Source organism: Lissotriton vulgaris, chromosome 3_1, assembly GCF_964263255.1.
Source record: "Lissotriton vulgaris chromosome 3_1, aLisVul1.2, whole genome shotgun sequence".
Taxonomy (NCBI): Eukaryota; Metazoa; Chordata; class Amphibia; order Caudata; family Salamandridae; genus Lissotriton; species Lissotriton vulgaris.
In genome coordinates, this window is record NC_141689.1 from 500109406 (window position 1) to 500133732 (window position 24327).

Genomic DNA, 24327 nt, shown 5'->3' on the forward strand with positions numbered 1-24327 from the left:
CCCAAACCGACGAACCACGCACGCAACCTGGGCTTCATCCTGGACTCCTCCCTCTCCATGACCAGGCAAGTCAACGCCGTCTCCTCGTTGTGCTTCAACATCCTGCGCATGCTTCGGAAGATCTTCTGGTGGATCCCCACGGAGACCAGGAAGACCGTCACCCAGGCCCTCGTCACCAGCCGACTGGACTACGGAAACGCACTCTACGCCGGAACCACCGCCAAGATCCAGAAGAGACTCCAGCGGATCCAGAACGCCTCAGCCAGACTCATCCTCGACATCCCACGGAACAGCCACATCTCCGGACACCTGAGACCTGCACTGGCTCCCCGTCAACAAAAGAATCACCTTCCGGCTCCTCACCCACGCACACAAAGCCCTACACGATCAAGGCCCGAGCTACCTAAACAACCGAATCAACTTCTACGCTCCCAAACGCCACCTCCGATCTGCCAGCCACGCCCTCGCCGCCGTCCCACGCATCCGTAGAGCCACTACAGGAGGAAGGTCCTTCTCCTACCTGGCCGCCAAGACCTGGAACTCCCTCCCGGCCGACCTGCGCCTGACCCAAGACCACCTCTCCTTCAGGAAGAAGCTCAAGACCTGGCTGTTCGAGCAGTAACAGCACCTCCCCCCCCCCCCCCCCCCCCCCCAAGCGCCTTGAGACCCTACGGGTAGGTAGTGCGCTCTATAAATGTCGCTGATTGATTGATTGATAAAGCAATTGTACTGCACTGCATTCTTGCACTTTTTGGATATTTAACAAGTCTTCCTGTTTAGCTTTTTAAATTGTTGAACGGCTGTCCGAAAAGTATCCACGTTGCTTTTATGATTTACTTATATTGGAAAGGTTTTAAATAGCTCTGGCTAGACCCGGAGGTATCGGAGCGCTTTACATGAGTATCAGACCATAGTTACAGGTTACATCGTTACAAAGGTTACACAGTTATTAGAGCATAGTTATGTAGTTACATGTTAGGTCGAGACCAGCAATAAGGACAATATGCGTAAGGGAAAATGCAGGCAAGGGGAGAGATTCTTTGAAGAGGGGGTAGGAGCAGGGGAAGTAGACGGAGAATGAAGGTGGGAAAGAGGAGAGCGGAGAGTGAAAGACACAGCATGAACAAAGAGGGGTAGGGTGACTGGGGCACAAACTGGTAGACGAGTAATAGCTGCGTCCTAGGTTCAGTAAGCTGTGATCCCAGGGGAAGTTGTATCATACCCCCAACTCAGTTGCGAGAGGTTCTCTTTACGCAATGAACTCTCTGTCAGAGGGGTCTCTGAGACTCCAAGGCCTACCTACTGGATGCTTCCCCCAAAAGGGGAGAGGGAGTGCTTTGGCAAAGGGTGCCATACCATACCTCAACTGTGAGTGGCTCCCTTGGCGCTGTGGACTCTCTCAGAGGGATCACTGAGACTCCATAGTATAAGTAATTTGATCTTTCCCCAACAAGGGGAGAAGGAGTGCTTAGTTAAAGGGTACAATGGACAGGGGGCCAGGCGGAATAGCAGGCAAAGGGAGAGATTAAGGGGAGAAGGATAGGGGCAGAGAAAGTAGACAAAGAATGAGAAAGGGATTAATCACATAAAGTTTTATGACTGACTGACAGTCTTTTTGGGAACAACACGGATTTAGCCCTGGAGAGCTTTAAAGATAGCAAGGTCACTGTGCTCTCCCTGGGCCTTTTTATACCACTGTACCTGTCACACCAACAGTTTTGTCCCTTCTATGGCCCTGGCGGGGGCTTTCAGTAACTACAGCAAATCCAGCTGGCGCAGCAATGCCTACCAATCTATTCGTGGCCACAGCATCTACCAAGATCATGGATAACGGGTTCAGCATGCAGCCCAGTCTTCCGCTCCTCCAGCTGCCCATCCCCCAAATCTCTTTAGCATGCCCTTGCCGGCACAAAGCCACCCTGTTGGAGGCAGAATATGACATTTTCGGCCAGGGTGGCAAATGATATCTTCAGACAAGTGGGTCCTGCAAACTGCTCCGTGGGGTTACTCCCTAGAATTTCTCAAAAACCCGATGCACCATTCAGTATCACCAGAACGGCTGATGGAGAACCACCTATCCTTGTTGCAGGCATAGGTGTGTACTCTTTTGGCCAAAGGAACTATAGAGGGACGCCCTCTGTCCTCTCAATGCATTTCTATGAAATTACAAATTCAAAATGCTAGCCTTTGCACAGGCCTTCTCTGTCCTCTGCTCCGAACTGGATGGTGGCATTGGACCTGCAGGCCCACATCCTTGTCCTGCACATCCCCATCCTGTAGGCCCACAGGTGCTACCTACGGCTCATGGTGAGTAAGTAATATTTTCAGTGCACTGTGCTCCCCTTGGCCTTACCAGCACCCCTTGGATGTTCACGAAAGTGATGGGGTAGTTGCTGCACACCTTCGGAGGTCAGGGTTCCCAGTCTCTCCCTGCCTCAATATTGAAGACAGGCGCACCCAAGGCAGGTTCCCCACCTCCTATGGCAAACCTCCGAACATCAATGAGGTTCACAGTCAACATACCAATGCCAAACCTTACTGCTTTGCAGACTCTCCCCTTCATCAATTCTGGACATGGTACAATTTCATGCCTATCCCCCAGAGTAGAGAGCCTTGTACATTCTGGCTATGGTCCATATGTTTTACCTACTGTCCGTTATCTCAGTGAGGATGATTCCGAAACTGCTGGGACTGATCAAGTATGCCAGATGGCATATGCTGGCTCTGCGGTGGGATCTGATGTCTTAGTGGGCATAGCACTTGGGGATCTTTCCGATCTAGTTCAGTTTTTGGAGGGAACTGCAAAGGATCTATAGTGTTGGCTTCTGGACCGCGATTGCGTCCGCTGCAGACTCCTCTCTTTACCCTGCCCAAAGCTCACATGGTGGCTGATGCATCCCTTCTGGGTTGTGGAGGCGATCTGGTAGAGGTGGAGATCAGAGTTGTCTGGTCTTCGAAGAAGCCTGGCTCCATATGAGCCTTATGGAGTTGAGAACCATCCACATGGCATTGAAAACCTTCCTGCCTTCCATCCAAGGAAAGATAACGCAGGTGCTCATGGATAACACTTGTTTAGGCAGCCAGTCTACCAGTAAGGGCACTTTGCCTGTCAGCCTTTCAAGATTTTTTGATTTGAACCAGTTGACAGACCCAACTCTTGGAAGGTACTACTTTGGTAGCTATTCAAAAGGTGAGGAATCTGTGGTTAGAAGTCCGTATCAGTAGAATAAATTACTTACCATCAGCTGATGCTTTCCTGGTGGAGAATCTAACCACGGATTGCGCACTAAACCCCGCCTCCCTGTTCTGCGAACTGGGCCCTTTCATCTGATCAGATTCCAACTGGTCACATTGATTTTATTTTGACTCTTTGTCAGATGAATCCGAAAGCATCGGACATCAGCGCACATTGGTTGTGCCTGTATAGGCCCACACATGTCATGCACAGTACAAAACTATGTCAAAGCAAAGCCTGGCCCCAATGTTCTGTACTAGCTGCAGCTGTTGAATCAGGCCTTTGTTAATGCCCAGATAAAGGTCGTTACAGTAATCCAATCTGGACATCACAAGTGTAGCCACTGCCTGTTTACGGGAGTCCAGTGAAAGATAGCATGAGATTTTCTTTAAAGTTCTGATAATCTCGAAACAGGTGGAAACTGTCCTACTCACCTGCCTACTCATGGTGAGAGAATTGTCCAGCTGGATGCCAAGATTTTTTCCAAGTGAGACCGGGCAGGGACAGGCTTTCAGAGAATCTGGCCACCAATCGCTAGACCAGATAAGCCGATCAACTGCCAAAAATCAACACCTCCGTCTTCTCACCGTTCAGTTTAAGAAAGTTTGAACTCATCTAAGAAGCGACTGCTTCAATGCAGAGCCTGAAGTTAGAAGGCACATCTCTAATATTATGGGTACTGGACACCATAATTAGAGTATCATCTGCATAGGATAAGACTTCCAACCCAAACGATCTTACAACTTTGGCGAGCGGGCCACATAAATGTTAAAAAGCGTCGGACTCCGGGAGGAACCCTGAGGGACGCCACACACCATAGTCTTGGGGGCAGAGAAAAAAGGAACAAGGTTCACCATCTGAGTCCGATCATTCAAAAAGGAAGCAAGAAGCCCCAGAGCTGAACCCCATGTCCCTATCTCCCTGAGACGCTCCACTAGCCTCACAGGACAGGGTATTGAAAGCTGCTGTGAGGTCGAGAAGAATCAGCAGGGTAGTATGACCTGCATACGGATGTTATTGAAAACCACCATAAGGGATGTTTCCGTGCTATGGGGGAACAGCCATTACAACGCGGGTTTTACCACGCGTTTTTTTTTTTTTACATCGCATGCGTTACAACGCATGCGATGTTACAACGCATGCGATGTTACAACGTGTGGTAAAACCACGCATACCATTACATCGCATGCGCTTTTACAACGCATGCGATGTAATGTGTAATGGCGGTGGCGGCTATTCACGTTGTTGTGAGGAAGCTTGGGCTGTTTCCTCTCAACGACGTGAAGCAAGCAGGAAGGAGGAAGCAGGATCCGATGGCGACGCTGGAGAGGAGAGAGGTTAGGGGGTTTGGCATGGGGTGGGGGTTACTTTTGTAGGGTTTAGGGCAGTGTAAAAGTAGTGTGGTATTGTTTGTTGTGTGTGTTTTTTAAAAACGTTTTAGTGTGTGTTGTGGTGTTGTCGTGTTTGTTTAGTGTAGTGTATTGGGTAGGGTAGTGTAGTGTTAATGTAGTGTAGTGATTTAGGTTTTAGGGTAGTGTTGTAGTGTTTGTTTATTGTAGGGTATTAGGGTTTAGGGTAGTGTAAGGGTGGGAGTAGTGTGGGTAGTGTAGTAGTGTTATAGGGTTTAGGGTAGTGTAGGGGTGGGAGTAGTGTGGGTAGCGTAGTAGTGGTTTAGGATTTAGGGTAGTGTAGGGGTGAGAGTAGTGTAGGGGTGGGAGTAGTGTGGGTAGTGTTGTAGTGTTTTAGGGTTTAGGGTAGTGTAAGGGTAGGAGTAGTGTGGATAGCGTAGTAGTGTTTTAGGGTTTAGGGTAGTGTAAGGGTGGGAGTAGTGTGGGTAGCGTAGTAGTGTTTTAGGATTTAGGGTAATGTAGTGGTGGGAGTAGTGTGGGTAGCTTAGTAGTGTTTTAGGGTTTAGGGTAGTGTAGGGGTGGGAGTAGTGTGGGTAGCGTAGTAGTATTTTTAGAGTTTAGGGTAGTGTAGGGGTGGGAGTAGTGTGGGTAGCGTAGTAGCGTTTTAGGGTAGTCTAGGGGTGGGAGTAGTGTGGGTAGAGTAGTAGAGTTTTAGGGTTTAGGGTAGTGTACGGGTGGGAGTAGTGTGGGTAGTGTAGTAGTGGTTTAGGGTAGTGTAAGGGTGGGGGTAGTGTAGTAGTGTGGCAGTGTAGTAGTGTAGTAGTGTGGCAGTGTTTTTGGGTTGGGGCAGTGTAGGGGGTGGGAGTAGTCTGTTGTGTAGGTGTAGGGATAGGGATATTACTTAACTTGCATACTTTTACCACAAGTATAGCTTTACCATGCATGCCTTAGCGTTGTAATGGCATGCGTGGTAAGAGCATACTCGTGGTAAAAGTATGCGATGTTATAGCATGCGATGTCATTGATATTGCGTACTAATACCCGCGTCGTAATGGCATGCGTGGTATTAGTATGCGATGTAATGACCTGCATTCCACTTATGCAGGCTTCTAAAGCGGTGTTGTGAATCGTCCAGCAATTGTTGGTTGCTAAGATAGGAAGAAAGATGAAAATTAAGATGCCTTTCAAGAATCTTGCCCGGGAGCAACGAGATCGGACGATAATTCTTAAGCTCCATGGGATCAAGGGAAGGCATCTTGAACAAAGGCTTTACCACTGCCGTCTTCCAGGACAAAGTATACTGTCCCTCAGAGATAGCCACATTCAGAACAGCAGTAAGATGTGGTGTAATTACATCTCAACAGCGTTTTAATATCTTAAGGGGACATGGATCTAGAGGGGAACTCTACTTAACACCTTCCAGCAATCTGTCCGTATCCTCGTGTGCTAGAAACTGAAAAGTGAGGAGCCTGGGGAGAGTCTCAGAGGAAGTCGGTTCCTCCATTACTGTGATCAAAGACGTGGACTGTGCTACATTGGCAACTTCAAGAGCCAGATATATATCTCTAATCTTGGAAGTGAAGAAATCCGAAATTTTGTCACAAAATGACTGAGAAAGCAACAGTATGAGTTGTTGTCGGAACAGTAAGGGAATTAATAACCTTAAACAGCTCCCTAGAGGATTTAGACGAATCCATCATCTTTGAATAATAGAACCTTTTTTCATCCATAATAGCCTCCTTGTATTGTTTCGGAGAAATCTTATGGAGTTCTGTGTCCGCAGGATCTAACTTTGAACGCCATATCCTTTCTTGTCTGTGGCACATTATTCTCAATTTTCTAAGTTTCTCTGAAAACCAAGGGCCAGAAGGTTTTAGTCTAGCCGAATAGTGCTTCCTAACTGGCGCCAGGTTGTCCAAAGCATCTGACAATTTTTGCGACAACTCCATAGCGACCTGATTAACATCATGATGCCTAGAGGGATGGTAATTGTCAAATAAGCAAGTAAGAGCCTCATTAGTTATACAGCTCAGGTCTCTTCTTTCCACCCAGTGTTTATGCTCTGAAGTATTTCTCCAGGGTAAACCACTGCAAAAGTAAAAAGGTACAGCAAAATGATCCGACCATGTCCGGGGAACAGGGTCTCCCACAGAGACACGAGGGTCATTGGAAAAAATACCATCAAGGGTGTGACCGCCACGTGAGTGGGGCTCTTGACCAATTGAGGGCAACCCCAGCCATTAAAAGTTTCAATGAGGGATTGAGTGTCCCTACAGTTAGGTCGGCAAGATGGGTCAGTGAATTGCAAGCCTTGTGTTTCTGCCTGCCTTTCATGACCTTTTTCCCTGACCAGCTGTTGTTGTTAATTAGAGCTGTGTTTTTCTTAAGATGATTACTGCCTTTCAAATAAACATCAATGTAAAGCAATCCAGATGGGTTGCACTCCTGGATTAATGAGCACATGCAAGAGGAGAACCACTAAAGTGACAAAACATTATATCGAACAACAGCACATGGAAGAGGACTTTAGATGGGCTGTGCTGGAAAAGGTTTGTAACACTCAACTTAACATCACCCAGAGACTATCTAAAATAGATCTTCAATGGGTCTATCCTTTGAAAACCCATATTTCAGGACTCCACCGACATTCCGTGGACACAGATAAGACTAGCCTTCCCACATCATTTCACTGCGTGAAAAGCTATCCCTTGAATCTAGCACACGCTGAGGTAGGACCATCAGTCCAGTCTGGTAATTTCGGATTTTCACCATGTAGACCCCATTTTTTTATTAACCACATCGCTGTTGCGGTGATTTTTGCGCTGTGCGGCTGTTTTCCATTTACCACGATACATGACGAGCTCAGCTCGTCATCCGCACACGTCACCCGTGGCTGATGACGAGCTGAGCTAGTCATCAGCATCGAAGGGGTTAATGCCACTCACCCCAGGGAATAGCAAACGTAGCGGGTATGAATACCGCGTGTGGTTCTTTAGTTGGGTCCTCAAGAGGTAGCTACCTTTTGGGCTCCAATTTTTTATGTATCTGCAAAGGGGCACATCAATGTGTTGAATGCGTGACACCACACACACACTCACTCACTCACTTTTGTCGGGTCCGAGAGAGGCAGCAGCCCTTTAGACTCCAATTCCCATGAGCCCTCAGTGGCGATGTACGCCTTACGGTGTTCACCACTAGACACACCAGCAAGAGCTGTTCTTACAAGCTTGACCATTAAGTTCTCTGTGTCCTCTGACAATATTCGGAGGATGTGCCTGAGTAGGTGTGCAGAAGGGGGTCCCTCTTTGACAAAGTTAATAGATGGCCTCCGTTATAGGCGAAACAAGTGTCTTATTGTTATTTCAGACCCCTTAACTACTTTTGCTGTCTCTCAATTGTGTGACTGCGGGGACCTCCAAAGAGTACCTACATGTGGCATAATATACTTTAGTTAAGGGTAAGAAGAGAGTGTGCTAATGTGAGTGTACATCACTACTAGCACTTTACTGCAGTATGGACATTATGGCTTTGTTCCTGTGTGTGGTTTGCTGTCTCACTCCAACAATATCGTGTAGTGATGATTAACTGCTTATAATGCTTCAAGCTTTTTTTACCATATATTTTCTCATATTTTGCCGTTTGTCTGTCCTTATTGTATTGTTCATTTCAGATCTCATATACAACATCAAAACACGGGTAAGGTACCACTTTGGCATTCTTATTGAATGAGTGCTGAGTGATTTGGCTTGAACAGTTATTAGGTGTACAGATCCTGATGAAAGCCACGTACCCCCGATGAGGCCACTAGATAGAAACATGTTGACCATAACGTTGCTGAAGTAATGACTTTCCCAGGCTTGCGGTCTAAGATTTTTAACATCTTCTCATTACTTTGAGGTAGAGGTGTACTGGAGGTACCTTGAAGATTATTAATCACCTTTGTTGGATCCTCTCACTTCACAAAAAGTGTGTCTCGCAATACAGGATACACATTTGCTATTATAATCATTCTTGCTGAATGAGGATGAAGCATGACACCTGGCTAGGTCTGTGAGGCTTACCTCCCATTTTGTTTTGATTATGTTGAGTTAAAAATTCTGGACAGATGGACAGGACTTACGTGTATGCTGTGATTTCCTAGGGCCCACTGTTCACCTCTGCAGATTGCTTTATGTTGATTTGGATTATGCTTAGGAGGCTTCAATTTTCCTATGCACTAATCACTCTTGTGCCTGTCTCATTGAACAAGGGACTTGTAGTTTTCTGGTTAATCTCTTTCACCAGAGGCAGTCCATCACACTTCCATCTTCTATCCCCTGCCACATCCCATGTAGGAGGTGAAGCAGCTGCTTTACCTTGATCATAGGCATGTGGTTAACTGCTATGTCACAAGCACGAAGGACCACAGAGTGAATTATCAGATCTTTGTTGGCTTCTTTGTCAGGAGGAAGGGAAACTGTTCAGAAGCATCCTCTGCATCAAAATATGCAAGGCTTTTCATAAAAATGGACCACCCAAGGTTACTAGAACCCATCCCACCAGGTCTAACTCATTGTTTTCTGCAAGACGGCAATGTGGACATCCCTGCACATGTTCCCAAAAAATACTGTTTTGGACTCCGAGATGCACAGATATGGGTACTTTGTCAGCTTTGCACTGCAAGATTTCCTCATCTGACCAGCAGCCCACCTTCTGGAGGGGTACTGCTTGGGAATCTAGTCAACAGATGAGGAACGTACAGTTAAAAGGTATACAACAGAAGAAAGTTATCTATCATTGTTAATGATTTTTCTGGTGGATACTCTGCCTCCTTGCAGGTTCCTCACTGATCCCACCCTCTTCCTCGTTTGATCGGTTGATTATACTTGGGCAATACTAATACGGTTCTAATTAACATTTTACACTGTATCTGGATGATATTGCTCCATCTGTTCACGTCGAGGACGTAAAAAAATCGGATGGAAGTTGGCATTGTTACACCAGGGTGGGTGATATATGGCTTTGGTGACGTCACCCGGCATCACTTCTGGTGCTGACACAGAGCCAGCTATCCTGTACCAGTATAAAAGAACTTTGAAGTTTCAGGATCCAGTTTGATACCTGGGATTATTTAACAGGTGAGGAATTTGAAGGTAGACTGTGTCAGAAACATAGTTAACGAAGGTAAGTAACATTTTCTTTACTTAACATCACTGAGCTGAAAAGTGATTCTGTTAAGCACATGGCGTTGTGAGCAGGTATTTTGCTTTATATAGACCCAGTTACTCCCAGCATGTTTGCAGCTATTAGAAGGGGCGTGTTCTTTATGGCTTGGTTTGGGGAGGTTCTCTTCATCGAAGAAGAACAATATTCACTTTATCTTGAATTTATTTCAGGAGCAACTTCTTGTTGTCCCAGTGCAAGAGCAACAGGATGTCAATGGGTATATGCCTAGAATAACAAACTGTATCACATACCATCAACATTGATGAGAACTCCTGCGCAGAATGGTGGCTTTATTGCTCAAATCGCATCAAACAAAGCTTCTCGGCTTCAGGGACCTTTTGACAATCAAAGAAATGCTGTGGAACATTGGAATTAGTGTTGCGATGTTGGCAGCCAAGACATTAAGGCAGACCAATTCAATTCTACACAAGGCCAGATGTTGCACCTTGAAACTGTAAACAATATTGGGACATCGACTTCAGAAAAATCGATAATGATGCTTACTGTAGCCAGAAGAATTAATTGGTGCTAGGTGCCACTGTACTGCATTATGTCAGTGGATCATCTTTACCACCTTAAAGTGTCAGAGTATGATTTAACTTTTATGGGGTTCTCCCCCTCTAATTAATTCTGGTTAAATAGTTTTCTTGTATGACCGAGATTCTTAAGGAAAATAAAATGGCACAAAGTTCTTTGTCAGATTTCATTCTTATGTGTCTTCTTTAAAAACACTTTAAAATAGGTATTTGTTGTTTATTTTTTTAAAGAGATTTATCTTCGTAAAATACTCAATAATTCTGCACATAAGTTGAAATATTCTCGTGGTTTTTACATTTAATGAAGATAGAATGATGGAGACCTAGGATTCAGTAAATAACATATTTTTACACCCTCTTCCTGGATATATCATGAAGGGACTGGCACAACATCCGTTTTAGTCTCCGAGAACACCTTAGTGTATTTTAATGTCCAGATTCATTGTGACTTCTTTGTATAGTATTTAACTAAAAACCTTTTGACGTAGGTAAGTAGGTTAGCAAAGTTAGTGCATTTCAGCACAGAATTTTCTAATGTCATTGATGGGTCATGTTGCTCTCTCTAAAATCAATATTTCTCTTGGTATTCTGTCTGTTTCAGGAAATACCTACTTTTATTCCAAATATAACTTTGAGAGATTTAATCGAATGTTTGAGTTGTTTTATTGGAACACAAAATCATATTTTCTAAACATAAACAATTATATGAAAATGAAGGGGAACCTGCCGCAAGCGTTCAAAAACAGTAGAACATTGGGCAGCATCTACTGCTACAGCAGCAACAAATCAAGCAAATCAAGACCCAGTTATCCAAATCAGCCCCTAGGTGCCACATTCTATAAATGTGGAAGATATATTAAATCAGGAAGGAAGTATAACTGTTTTTTTATGCGCTTTGAGTGAATGTATTTATGGAGCAGGTTTAAAGTTAAGTGGAAATCGAACTGGATAGTCGGTATAAATTAGAGTAAATGTATTTGCACATTAAGGAATAACTGGATTTTTTAAATATTGCATCAGGTATATAAACCATGTAACAAAGAATTACATCAATCCAAACTCTGAAACAACGTTAGCTATCCCAGATTATTGGGCAGGTAATTTACCGATAACATATTAATAGAATTAACTGACTAGGCAGCAGCCGGTACCTAGTAGATTATCTACCTTTAGAAGGCCAAGGAAGGAACAAAGTTGACGAAATCCTCAGGGTCTTTCCGATGTTGCATTTAGCTATTGAGGACAATTTAAGATGAGAAAACACACATTCAAATGAGTTTGTTTTACAGGCATAATGTACAGAAATAATGAAGAGATTGCAATAAAGGCATACATGAAATTGATCGCAAGAGATTTTTCTGGAAGATATACACGAAAGAAGCCTTTCCTGTTTAATGTTATTGTAGACAAAGGCAATAATGTATACATTTCTGTATAGTTGATGTATAACACCAATAAGACTGAAAAATGTAGCGAAGGATAAAAAATGTGTGTACAGGAGATTTTACTGTGATAATGGACTTAATTATTTTATGATACTGCCAAAAACACTGGTCATGCTTGGCGTAAGTCATAGAGAACATTACGCCTACCCCAGGACTCAATCTGACAATGGACTTGTTGTCGTAATGCTGCACATCCCTGTTGCTACTACATCTCCTGTGTGTTCACCAACTGGAACACTAACTACCTGTAGGCTACTAACAGCTAAATTAGTATAGGAACAACCACATTACTAGTATAGTCTGTGATAATAGCCATTCTTCATTTCTCACCAGCTTTAATGGTGAGTGGGAGCATAGGGGTGGATGGGGAATTCAGTAAGCATTCGGTTGAAATTAGCCAAGCAGTTCTACTTCTTTGTAGGATGTTTGTGCAACTGAGTGAACTCTTGAGTGGTTTTTTTTAGTAGGAAACAATTATTGTATAAAATGTAATGTTTTGTTTCCTATTTTAGGATCCTAACCAGTTGATTCGTGCAAGTGCATTAAGAGTTTTGTCAAGCATCCGTGTGCCAATTATTGTTCCTATTATGATGCTGGCTATTAAAGAAGCATCTTCAGACCTGTCACCATATGTTAGAAAAACTGCCTCGCATGCAATTCAGAAATTATATAGGTAAGAAGTCACTTACATGTATAAAATGATGGAAATAATGTATTTTCTGCACATATAACGTGAATTAAGTGCAGTCACAATTACCAAATAGATTTTCTTTATTTTGATTTTCACTTTTCTGCTGGTTGTTAATTTTGCTAAGAAAACAATTTAGAGTTGACCTTCTAGAGAGATTTTGTTTAGGATCTACTAAATGAAGTTCCTATTTCTGGGCTAAATGTATTCAATGTATGTGCTTACTTACCAATTAGGTCAGTGAAGGTCGAACAGAGCACCCAGTTTCAGTGACATAAAATATGTTCAATTAGAGGCTTTGCGAGCTGGCTGCACCAAGAAGATTCATGCAACCAGCACTGCGACTGAAATGCTTATTTGTAGTCTGGGATGCTCAAACTATCCTTTTACTTATTACAGGGGCTGTGAGTAACAGGGCTAAGAGACACAGGGATATATTTAATCCCTTGTGACTCTAGTATATCATTGTAATGCTTTGTCTCTTGGTATCTATGGATAGATAGTCCATGGACTAAGCATTGATGTCAGTGGACCTTCAATATACTGTTTTAAATTCACGAGGTTAAAAAATAGCCTGTTTGAAATTACTATTGTTTTTGAAGTGATGTCTTTTATAACTCTTGGTAGTTATCATTCATTTTTCTTATATTGGGATTAAAGATTGTAAATTACATGTTGTTTTGTTCTATCATAGTTTGCTTGTGTATTTTTAAACCTACCTGTCTAGGTAGTTTTATAATAGTACAACTGTTGCTCCGATGATTTTGTAAAGATTTAGACTGAGCACCTTTGATTACTATGTTTCTAAATAATGGTTATTCTGTAAAAATCAGATTATTTACTTATGGTGTTAATATTGAAAACGCTGATGTCAATAATGATATATTCATATGTAAGAACACAATTGCATCTCTCTTATCGAATTCACCTGTCATGAACTCTCAAAGATCCAGGCTCAGAAATATGTGGTTAGGCAGGCAATGAGACCTAGGCCTGAGGTTACTGATTAACAGGTCACATGTGGGGTGGCACGCAGCCAGCAGACAATCAAGTTCAGTTCAAGTTCAGAAATTTGTATAGCGCACTACTCACCCAGAGGGTCTCAAGGCGCTTGGGGGAGGGGGGTATTTTACTTATCGAATATCCAAGTTTTAAGTTGTTTTCTGAAGGAGAGGTGGTTCTGTACAAGGCGGAGGTGGGTGGGGAGAGAATTCCAGGTTTTGACCGCTAAGTAGGAGAAGGTTTTACCTCCCATGGTGGATCTATGGATGCGGGGAATTGCGGCGAGGGCTTGATTGGATGATCGTAGTTGGCGGGTGGGGGTGTAGAAGGACAGTCGCGTGTTGAGGCATTCGGGTCCTAAGTCGTAGAGGGCTTTGTGTGCGTGTGTGAGGAGACGGAACGTTATTCTCTTGTTGATGGGAAGCCATTGGAGGTCTCTCAGGTGACCGGAAATGTGAGCATGACGGGGAATGTCCTGTATGAGTCTAGCTGAGGCGTTTTGGATGCGTTGGAGTTTTTTCTGTAGTTTGGCTGTGGTTCCGGCGTAAAGGGTGTTTCCGTAATCCAGTCGGCTTGTGACCAGTGCGTGGGTGACCGTCTTTCTTGTTTCGGTGGGGATCCATCTGAAGATTTTTTTGAGCATGCTTAGGATGTTGAAGCATGAGGATGAGACGGCGTTGACTTTTCTGGTCATCGAGAGGGAGGAGTCCAGGATGAAGCCCAGGTTGCGTGCATGGTCCGTGGGTATAGGTGCGGTTCCCAGGGCTGGTGGCCACCATGAGTCGTCCCAGGCGGAGGGGGATGATCCTAGGATGAGGACTTCCGTTTTGTCTGAGGTCAGTTTTAGCCGGCTATTCTACATCCACTCGGCAACTTCTTTCATTCCTTCGTGTAAGTTGGTTTTGGCGGTGTTTGGGTCTTTGGTGAGGGAGAGGATCAGCTGGGTGTCGTCTGCGTAGGAGATGATGTTGAGGTTGTGTTGGCGTGCGATGGATGCGAGGGGACTCATGTATATGTTGAAGAGGGTGGGGCTGAGTGATGATCCTTGTGGAACGCCGCAGATGACTTCGGTGGCCTCAGATCTAAAAGGGGGGAGGCGGACTCTCTGGGTTTTTCTGGCGAGAAAGGAGATGATCCAGTCCAATGCTTTTCCTTGTATTCCGACGTTGCTGAGGCGTTGTATGAGGGTGCTATGACAGACTGTGTCGAAGGCTGCGGAGAGGTCAAGTAGGATGAGGGCAGCTGTTTCTCCGTTGTCCAGTAGAGTTCGGATGTCGTCTGTTGCTGCGATGAGGGCGGTTTCGGTGCTGTGTTTGGCTCGGAAGCCGGACTGTGAGGGGTCGAGGGATTTGTTGGCTTCGAGGAAGGCGGCGAGCTGATTGTTGACGGCTTTCTCTATAACTTTGGCAGGGAATGGGAGGAGCGATATGGGGCGGTAGTTCTTAAGTTCAGTCGGGTCTACTGTGGGTTTCTTCAGAAGGGTGCTAAGTTCGGCATGTTTCCAGCTTTCCGGGAAGGTAGCGGAGTTAAGGGAGCAGTTGATGACGTCTCGGAGATGGGGTGCGATGATGGAGTCTGCTTTGTTGAAAATGTGGTGGGCTCGGTTGGCGATCCTGAGTGGATGGAGTTCATCAGACGGATGGTTTCTTCAGTGGTGATTGGGTTCCAGGCGCAGAGGTTGTTAGAGGGGGGTGTTGGTTCGGGGGTGGGTGTAGTGGACTGGTCTCCGGACTGATTTTCAAAGCTGTTGTGTATGTCCGCGATTTTGTTGTAGAAGAAAGAGGCTATGGAATCGCAGAGGTCTTGGGAGGGAGTGATGTCGTTGGTGCTGGCGGTGGGGTTGGTGAAATCATTGACTATGTTGAATAGTTCCTTGCTGTTATGGGCGTTGTTGTTAAGTCGATCCTTGAATGTTGATTTCTTGGTGGATCGGATCATTTGGTGGTGTTTGCGGGTGGCGTTCTTGAGGGTGGTCAGGTTGTCAGTGGTAGGGTTTTTTCTCCAGGCTTTTTCGAGGGTACGACATAACTTCTTGGATTTCTTAAGGTCATCGTTGAACCAGACAATCGGGCCAACAGGAACGTCAGATCATTTTCACAGATAGGCATCAACACCACACTGGCTCATGGAGATTGGCCCCAATAAAGCACACATGGCCGGAGGTGTGTGCGTATTCCCAGAACACCATAAAGTCAGGTGTCCCTTAAAGTTAGGAACATAAAGCCAATCAGGGACCTCTCGTGCTGGACATCTGGACACATTACACACTAGCCCCCATTGTGTCCACGCAAGATTGAGGCCCATCTGCATTTTTTTATCAGGAGCATTATTTATGACTTCAAAGACAAGACCTGCGTTCTTTACCAAAAAAGGATTGACTGAGATATTTTATGATATCCAAAGAAATGTAAAAAACCTTGCTTAGTTCGATTGTACTTGAGACCCAGTTCTATAACTGAACTCTTGGACGAAGCGTTTAATTAAACCAACTGTTCCTGTTTTGCCAATCGCCTTTTGGCTTTTGTTTTTTCAAAGCAAATTCATATTCGAGCCACATTTGGCATGCAATGGGGTGGGCTGGTCGCCAAAAAGGATATTTGGTGTACAACGATTTGAACAAGGTTGGGCTAAAGGTGTGGAAATGGTAGACAGTCAAGAGTGTGGTGAGGAACTGGGCGTTGGGAGGCTAAATAATGAGGCTGCAGAATCAAGCAAATACAATATAGGAGTGGTCATTTAAGGGTGTTATAAAAACAGCAATTCTATGAGTGAAAGTAGATGAGGGGTGCAACCTGTTGAGTAGTGGCTAGGAGAAGAAGTAGGGCATCCGTTAGTGCTCTGTAACCACTTTGAACTACATGTTTGCATGCCATAATTCAGGATATCCAACTCCGACTCTGACTTGATGCAGTGCATGCTGCTGCCTTAAGCTTGATCCAACCAAGATCAAGTCTCTACTTATAAGAGGATTTTTGTTTTGATAAACAGTGTAATTTAATTCCAGTTGGTGATGTATGCACTTTAGTTCAGTCTGTGGTCATGCATAATCTGAACTCTGGCTGGCAGTTCTGTTATGGCGGACCTTTTGAATTGCTAGCTACTCCTCTTCAGGAGGAGTTGGTCCTGGAAGTATTATATTATTGTCCCTGTTCTTCACAGTTCAGATTGGTTAACTTTCAAATTGCAAATTAAGATTGCTTTTTATAATTTGAAGTCTATCTATTTTGTGTTATTCACTTTTCTAGCTGGAAAAGTATACATTTAGAAACTCGTGCTCAAACTCGAGATGGCGCGCTTCAAAAAAGTAATGGTTCTGTTGTAGCGAGAAAAAAAATGGCATAAATACATTTACTTAACTGTATATGTGAGGTATAAATCCAGGAAGAAAAACACATGGGAACACGATCCCTTTGAGCTGGTGGAAACCCGGCGAACTGAGGCATAGATTAATCGGGATGCAATGAACTATTAATTTAAGACGCAACTTTTAAACCGTTAGGTCTCACTCTTATTAAATGACTCATTATAGAGGGGCACACCAGCTGTCAGAGTGGCGAAGAAGTCTCTATCTGCCCTTTCCTAATGGGGATGTTTCCCCTGACTTGATAAACGTCATTAAAGTCATTATGCAAGTTCTGGTTGCTCTGTACTAAGTCCTGATGAAGTTCCACGCAGATGTTAGTAAGAAACCAAGATTTTGACGGAAGTGTCAAAACGACAACAATATATTTAAATTGCGGAAACTGAATGTTCGAGGCATGTGGGCTGCTGAATTCATATCTGTGCATAGATCGCCGCCTAGTGTTGGGTCCGGATGATTGCACATTGTTGTCCTGGAAGAATCTTCGAAGTATCACAACATAGGTGGCTCCTCCCCTGGACTACAGTGCGTCTGGGCATCCTCTCCATCCTCAAATTGTTTTTTTCCGCCATTGGGTTCGGATGTCTTTTTCTTACTCAAGTTCGGAAACTTTTCTATGGGCCAAAAGGCCTTTGGAGTCGTCAGTATTATTTCGATCGGTGCCGAGTACTTTGTTCCAGTTCTTTTCCAGCAGGACGTCGAAGAAAGCCGCGTGGCCTTTTCGACACCAAAGGCCCGATCGTCAATGGAAAGGAGCCCGTTCAAGCGATGCCCCCTTTGCAATTCTAAGTACCCACACATCGATGTACACCCGGTGTGCAACAAGTGCCTATCTCCGGAGCACAATGAGGCCAACTGTCTAGCTTGTGCTCAATTCAGGTCGAAGAAGACGCGTCGACTTCGGCGCGCTGCGAGGCAAACAATGACGAAGCCAGCGCCCGACCCGGTCAATATCTTTGGTGAAGAAGAAGATGAGGTCGTCGAGACTGAGGATCCAGAACAGCATTCGGATCCCAGTTCGGAGCATGACTCCAACTATTATGAAGACGACGAAGAAAACGTAGAGGATGAAAACTTCTTCGAGGTAAGGGACGACGCATCAGCCATCGGAGCCGTCGATGACGACTCGAGCGATGAACCAGGCCTAACTGTGAGTACGGGGCCCGAAACGGACATTGAAAGACTTCCAAGGGCTCAGGACGAGGCATCCCCGGAAGGCCTTAACCAAGATCATGTTGAACATTCTATAGCCCCGCGTCTCGGCCCGGCTAAGAATATATCACACGAGCCATCGGTTGAACATTACCAGTCACTGCTAAAATCGAAACTGAAAGCCATGGAGTCAAAAACAAAACCGAAACTGCTGGAAACAGTTTTTGGATCGAAGGGTTCGAATCAATCGGATTCAACAAAGAAGAAAGGTGACGACGACCCTGCGGGGTCACGAACAAAGGGTGTCGAACCGAAAATCGGTGCGCTAAAGTCCATGACTAAAGTCAAGCACGTCGAACCGACAAAGTCGACGTTGACGGACAGCAACACAAATAAGGGACTCGAGTCTCGGAAGATTCTCGATCCGAAGCAACGAGTCTACAGGCCACAGTTCGTCAAAGGCCTCGAGCCGAAGTCCAAGAGCGGCTGGAAGGAGCAAGTCGAGTCGAGGCAGAAGAGCGCGCCTCCAACGCAACAGGCGCCTAATTCGACGCAAGGCCAAAAACAGTTTGGCGAAAAGACAAAGTCGGTCGGACCAGTAACGACGCCGGCCCCGAAGAAGGTTAGTCTGTCTACAAAGCCTATGCCACCGATAAAATTCGTACTGCCCCCGACTGTACGGCCTAAGGCATTCGATCCGAAAACGGGGATCGAAACGTCCAAGAAGGTGTCCATGGGGAAAAGTCGTCATTCTCTAGAAGACAACATTATGTACCAAGAGCCCTCATATGATGAGCAGTCGAAGCTACATATCGACTCCGACTCTGGCAGGCTTACTATTTATCAGATCAGGTCGGAAAATCCTCTGGAATCATATAAAATTCCACTCAAAAAGAAAAGGGATTCTTCCACATCACCTGTCCTTTTTGAGACTGTAAGGTACCATGGCCAGGACACTTCTGCATACTCACCCACACGCACTAATGAGGATATGGAGTATGACTACAATGAAGAATTTAGTTACACTGTGGACAGACTCAAGCCTGGGCAGACCCTGTTGACCAGGGGGAGTCACAAACTATTCCTGACACTCCTTCTTATCCTGTCAAAACTTCACCCACAGAGGATACAGCTGCGTTTAACGCATTAATTGAAAGGGCAGCACACAATCATGATGTAGAAATGCATGCTGACCGAATTGAAGAGGACTTCCTATTTGACACTTTCTCCACTTCCGAGAAATCAGTCAAGACATTACCAATGTTGAAAGGTGTCCTTAAACACGCAGGAGACATTTTCAAGGACACCACAAGAGCAAGAATTGTCAACCCCAGAATCGAAAGGAAATACAGACCAGCACCTGTGGACCCTACATATATTAAGAGACAGCTGCCATTCGACTCTTTAGTGGTCTCAAATGCTCGTAAGCGTGCCAACTCACAAACCACTGGTGATGCTCGTCCTCCAGACAAGGAGTCTAAGATATTAGAAGCTTCTGGAAAAAGGGTGGCTGCTCAAGCAGCTAATATATGGAGGATTTCTAATACACAAGCCCTATTAGCCAGATATGATAGGGCTCATTATGACACACTAGAGCAACTTCTACAACACTTGCCTGATGTCTACAAGGAGGGAGCTGAACCACTTATTCAAGAGGGAAAATTCCTATCCAACGCATCCATCAAATGTGCGTTAGACGCAGCAGACACCGCTGCCAGGGCATCAATACAAGTGTCATGCTTAGGAGACATGCGTGGTTACACATCTCTGGGTTCAAACCAGAGATTCAAACCACATTATTGAATCAACCCGTGAACCCTGATTTATTTATTTGGTCCTGATGTGGACACAGTATTAGAAAAGATTAAAAAGGACACGGAAACAGCCAAATCTATGGGTGCCTTGCAGTCCCAACAATTCAGAGGAGGCTCCTTTCGTCGCTCCAGTAACAGAGGAGCTACACGAGGCCAGGCATCTCAACAGACTCCATACAATAAAGGGAGCACGCAAACCACCTATAATAAAAACAATAGAGGTGGATACCGTGGCAACAGCAGCAAAGGCAGAGGACGAGGGATTAACAACACCAGATCCTCCGCCAATACTAAACAGTGACGTCTTGTCACTGCCCCCGGACCATGTAACACCGGTCGGGGGACGATTACAGCAGTTCCTGCCAGTCTGGGAAAGCATTACCACAGACAGGTGGGTGAGACAACTTATCCAGTAAGGCTATTGTCTAGAGCTAACCTCCACTACACCCAACATACCCCCAAGACACCGTCCTTAGTCCGCAGAGCACAGGCACTTATTTCAGCAAGAGGTCATCAGCATGCTGCAAAAAGGGGCCATAGAGCTCGTACCTATAGAACAGGGTACAGGGGTATACTCTCTGTACTTCTTAATTTCCAAAAAGGACGGGTCTCTAAGGCCAATACTGGACCTCAGGCCCCTAAACCAATACATCTTGTCAGAACATTTTCACATGCTCACATTACAGCAGGTTCTACCATTACTCAGTCAGGGAGATTTCCTCGCAACACTAGACCTAAAAGACGCATATTTCCACATACCGATACATCCGGCACACAGGAAATTTCTCAGGTTTACCATACAGAATCAGCACTACCAGTTCAAGGTCCTGCCTTTCGGGGTGACAACAGCCCCCAGGGTGTTTACCAAGTGCCTGGCGACAGTAGCTGCACACCTACGGAGACAGCATATTCAAGTCTACCCATATCTGGACGACTGGCTTATCCAAGCAAAGTCAGCCCAGTAATGTGCCAGCCACATGTCCCGCACTCCACATACCGATACATCCGGCACACAGGAAATTTCTCAGGTTTACCATACAGAATCAGCACTACCAGTTCAAGGTCCTGCCTTTCGGGGTGACAACAGCCCCCAGGGTGTTTACCAAGTGCCTGGCGACAGTAGCTGCACACCTACGGAGACAGCATATTCAAGTCTACCCATATCTGGACGACTGGCTTATCCAAGCAAAGTCAGCCCAGTAATGTGCCAGCCACATGTCCCGCACTATTCACCTCCTACACTGCCTCAGATTCTCATTAAACTACCCAAAGTCTCATCTTCAACTCGCCCACGTACAACAGTACCTGGGAGCAACAATAGACACTCTGGCAGCAAAGGCACAGCCAGACTCAGCAAGAATCAACAGCATTCAATTACTGATTCAGAAATTCAGACCTCAACACTCGCTCCCAGTACGGGTGTTTTTGCAGTTGATAGGCATGATGGCCTCCTGCATCTTCATAGTCCCTCACGCAAAACTACACATGCGTCCGCTTCAGGAGTGCTTAGCACGGCAGTGGAACCAGGCTCAAGGACAATTGAAAGACCTAATGTTGATGACCAGTCGTGCATACAGCTCTCTGTATTGGTGGAACCCACAAAACCTTTGCAAGGGACGACCGTTCCAAGAGCCTGTTCCACAAATAGTGCTTACGACGGACTCATCTCTCCTGGGATGGGGAGCGCATGTCCTCCATTACACAGTGCAGGGACTATGGACGACACAGCAAAAGAAGAAGAACATCAACCTGCTGGAATTGATGGCAATCTTCATGGCAATGAAGGCGTTCAAAGTACATTTGTGCAACAAAGCCGTGTTGATCCGGACGGACAACATGACTGCCATGTACTACATACAAAAGCAGGAAGGGGGATACTCTCCACAGTTGTCACATCTAGCACAAAGCACGTGGAAGTGGGCCATTCAGAGAAACCTATTCCTCATGGCGGAACACCTCCCAGGCAGGGACAATCAGATGGCGGATCTGCTCAGCAGACACAGCCACCAGATGCACGAGTGGGAGATACATCCCTCAGTGCTACAACCGTACTTCCAGCAGTGGGGTCACCCAGAGATAGACCTGTTCGCCACCAGGGAAAACGCAAAATGCCAAAGCTTCGCCACCAGGTTTTCACATCCGCAGTCTCAGGGCAATGCAATATGGATGAACTGGTCAGGCAGGTTTGCGTACGCTTTTCCCCCAGCCCCGCTCATACCACTAGTGGCACGCAAACGGCGACAACACTCAATGACACTCATCCTAGTTGCTCCAACGTGGGCGAGGCAACCATGGTACACCACGTTCCTAGAACTTTCCGTGGTGCCTCATCAAAGGCTGCGACTAACACCCAGTCTTTTAACGGAGAGCCATGGAGACATTCAGCACCCAGGTCCGCAACCGTTGAACCTTGCGATCTGGCTCCTGAAGTCATAGAGTTTGGTTACCTAAACCTGCTTCCTGACTGTATGAATATTATTAAGGAGGCCAGAAGACCTACCACCAGAGCATGCTATGCGGCAAAGTGGAAACGATTTGTCATTTATTGCAACAATAATGACATAAATCCACTAGATGCATCAACTCACAACATCATATGTTATCTGTTACATTTACACAGATGCAATCTTGCCTACAGTTCCATACGTATACATTTAGCTGCGGTGGCAGCTTATCTTCAGAACAGGCAACACCTTTCACTCTTCAGAGTGCCTGCTATTAAGGCTTTCGTGGAGGGACTCAAACAAGTGATTCCTCCGCGACACCCACCTTCACCTGTCTGGAACCTAAACGTGGTTCTATCCAAACTGATGGGACCACCTTTTGAACCTTTACACTCATGCGAAATAGAATTCCTAACGTGGAAAGTGGCTTTTTTAGTGGCGATTACATCACTTAGAAGAGTTAGTGAGCTGCAAGCCCTAACTATTGAGGAGCCATTCATCCAAATTGACGCAAGTAGGGTAGTGCTACGTACAAACCGTAAATTTATGCCAAAGGTAGTATCCCAGTTGCACATCAATCAAACAATAGAACTGCCATTGTTCTTCCCAAATCCAGATTCAGTGGCAGAAAGAGCTCTACATACAGTAGACCTTAAGAGAGCTCTCCTGTACTATATAGACAGGACAAAAGATTTCAGGAAAACTAAGCAACTGTTTGTTGCTTTTATAAATAACGGTGATGGATCAAGCCCTGATCTTTGGACTGGGTAAGAGTGGTCTGTTTAACTCAGACACTCTGTTCATCACCACCCCCTTTTCTAAATCGCCTTTTCACCACAGCACAAAGGCAACCCCATTTCCAAATCAGGTATAGCCAAATGGATTGTAAAGTGCATACAAATTTGTTATCAGAAAGCTAAACGCACGTTAACAGTTCCCCAACGAGCGCATTCAACAGGCAAGTTAGGGGCATCCATGGCTTTCCTAGGAAACATTCCTCTAGAAGACATATGTAGGACAGCCACATGGACAACCATACATACATTTACCAAACACTACTGTGCAGATGTACACTCCAAACAGCAAGCTGCTGTGGGACAGGCTGTTCTAAAGACTCTTTTTCAGACTGCTGCAGCTGGCACAGGTAGCCACTGCTAAGGGGGACACTGCTATACATTCTATGCACAGATATGAATTCAGCAGCCCACATGCCTCGAACGGAATATGCTACTTACCAGTATGCATCTGTTCTTGGCATGTAGGGCTGCTGACATTCATATCGCCCGCCCTCCTCCCCGGTGCCTGTCGCAGCTGTAGCACTCAGAATTTATCTCTAGCATGGACATCACTTACTGTATCATACTCTATCTCTGCCACAATGGCTAAAAACAATCTGAGGATGGAGAGGATGCCCATGCGTACTGTAGTCCAGGGGAGGAGCCACCTATCTCGTGATACTTCGAAGACTCTTCCAGGACAACAATGTGCGATCATCCGGACCCAACACTAGGCGGCGATCTATGCACAGATATGAATGTCAGCGCCCTACATGCCAAGAACAGATGCATACTGGTCAGTAGCATATTCTTTTTGGTTCTTTGAGCGTTAAAAGACCTTTGCCCATTCATAAGAGACTTTAAAACCACATTTTTCCGGACCGGAGGATTACATGTGAATTTGAAGTTGCTTTTTTTTCACTTAAATACAGTCACATTTTACCCGATGTACTGCACACGCACCCTAACTTTGCACCCATGGACATCCTCCTTGTGTATAGTTGTAAACCATTTTATCTCGTTCTCTTTTGAATATATCGGAGACAAAATGTCAAACGGACCCATGTGTGTTTTTAATTTTTCTTCTGCTATATATTCCTCGCATATACACTTGTTAAATAAATGTATGTGTATAACCATTTTTCTCCCACAGAATACTTTGTTTTGATGTACCGAATGATACCCAGGTTCTAAGGATTACTAGGTCACCCCATTAAAGCTTAAGGCTACATTCAAAAATAGATCCGCAAAAATAAAAAATAAAAACAGTCTTTTACTGACTTTGCAACTCAGGTTGGAAATTGACTCCTGGTTTCCCTA

The 24327-nt window shown here is 45.2% G+C and overlaps 1 protein-coding gene across 2 annotated transcripts in view; it reads left to right on the plus strand.

The window, feature by feature from the left end:
- Positions 1-24327, plus strand: part of AP3B1 (adaptor related protein complex 3 subunit beta 1) — a 2001071-nt gene that overhangs the window by 365682 nt on the left and 1611062 nt on the right. For both annotated transcript variants that reach the window (XM_086960746.1, XM_086960745.1), the window contains exon 5: positions 12283-12443. In XM_086960746.1, coding sequence (XP_086816872.1) covers positions 12283-12443 — 161 coding nt within the window. The remainder of the gene's footprint in view (positions 1-12282; positions 12444-24327) is intronic.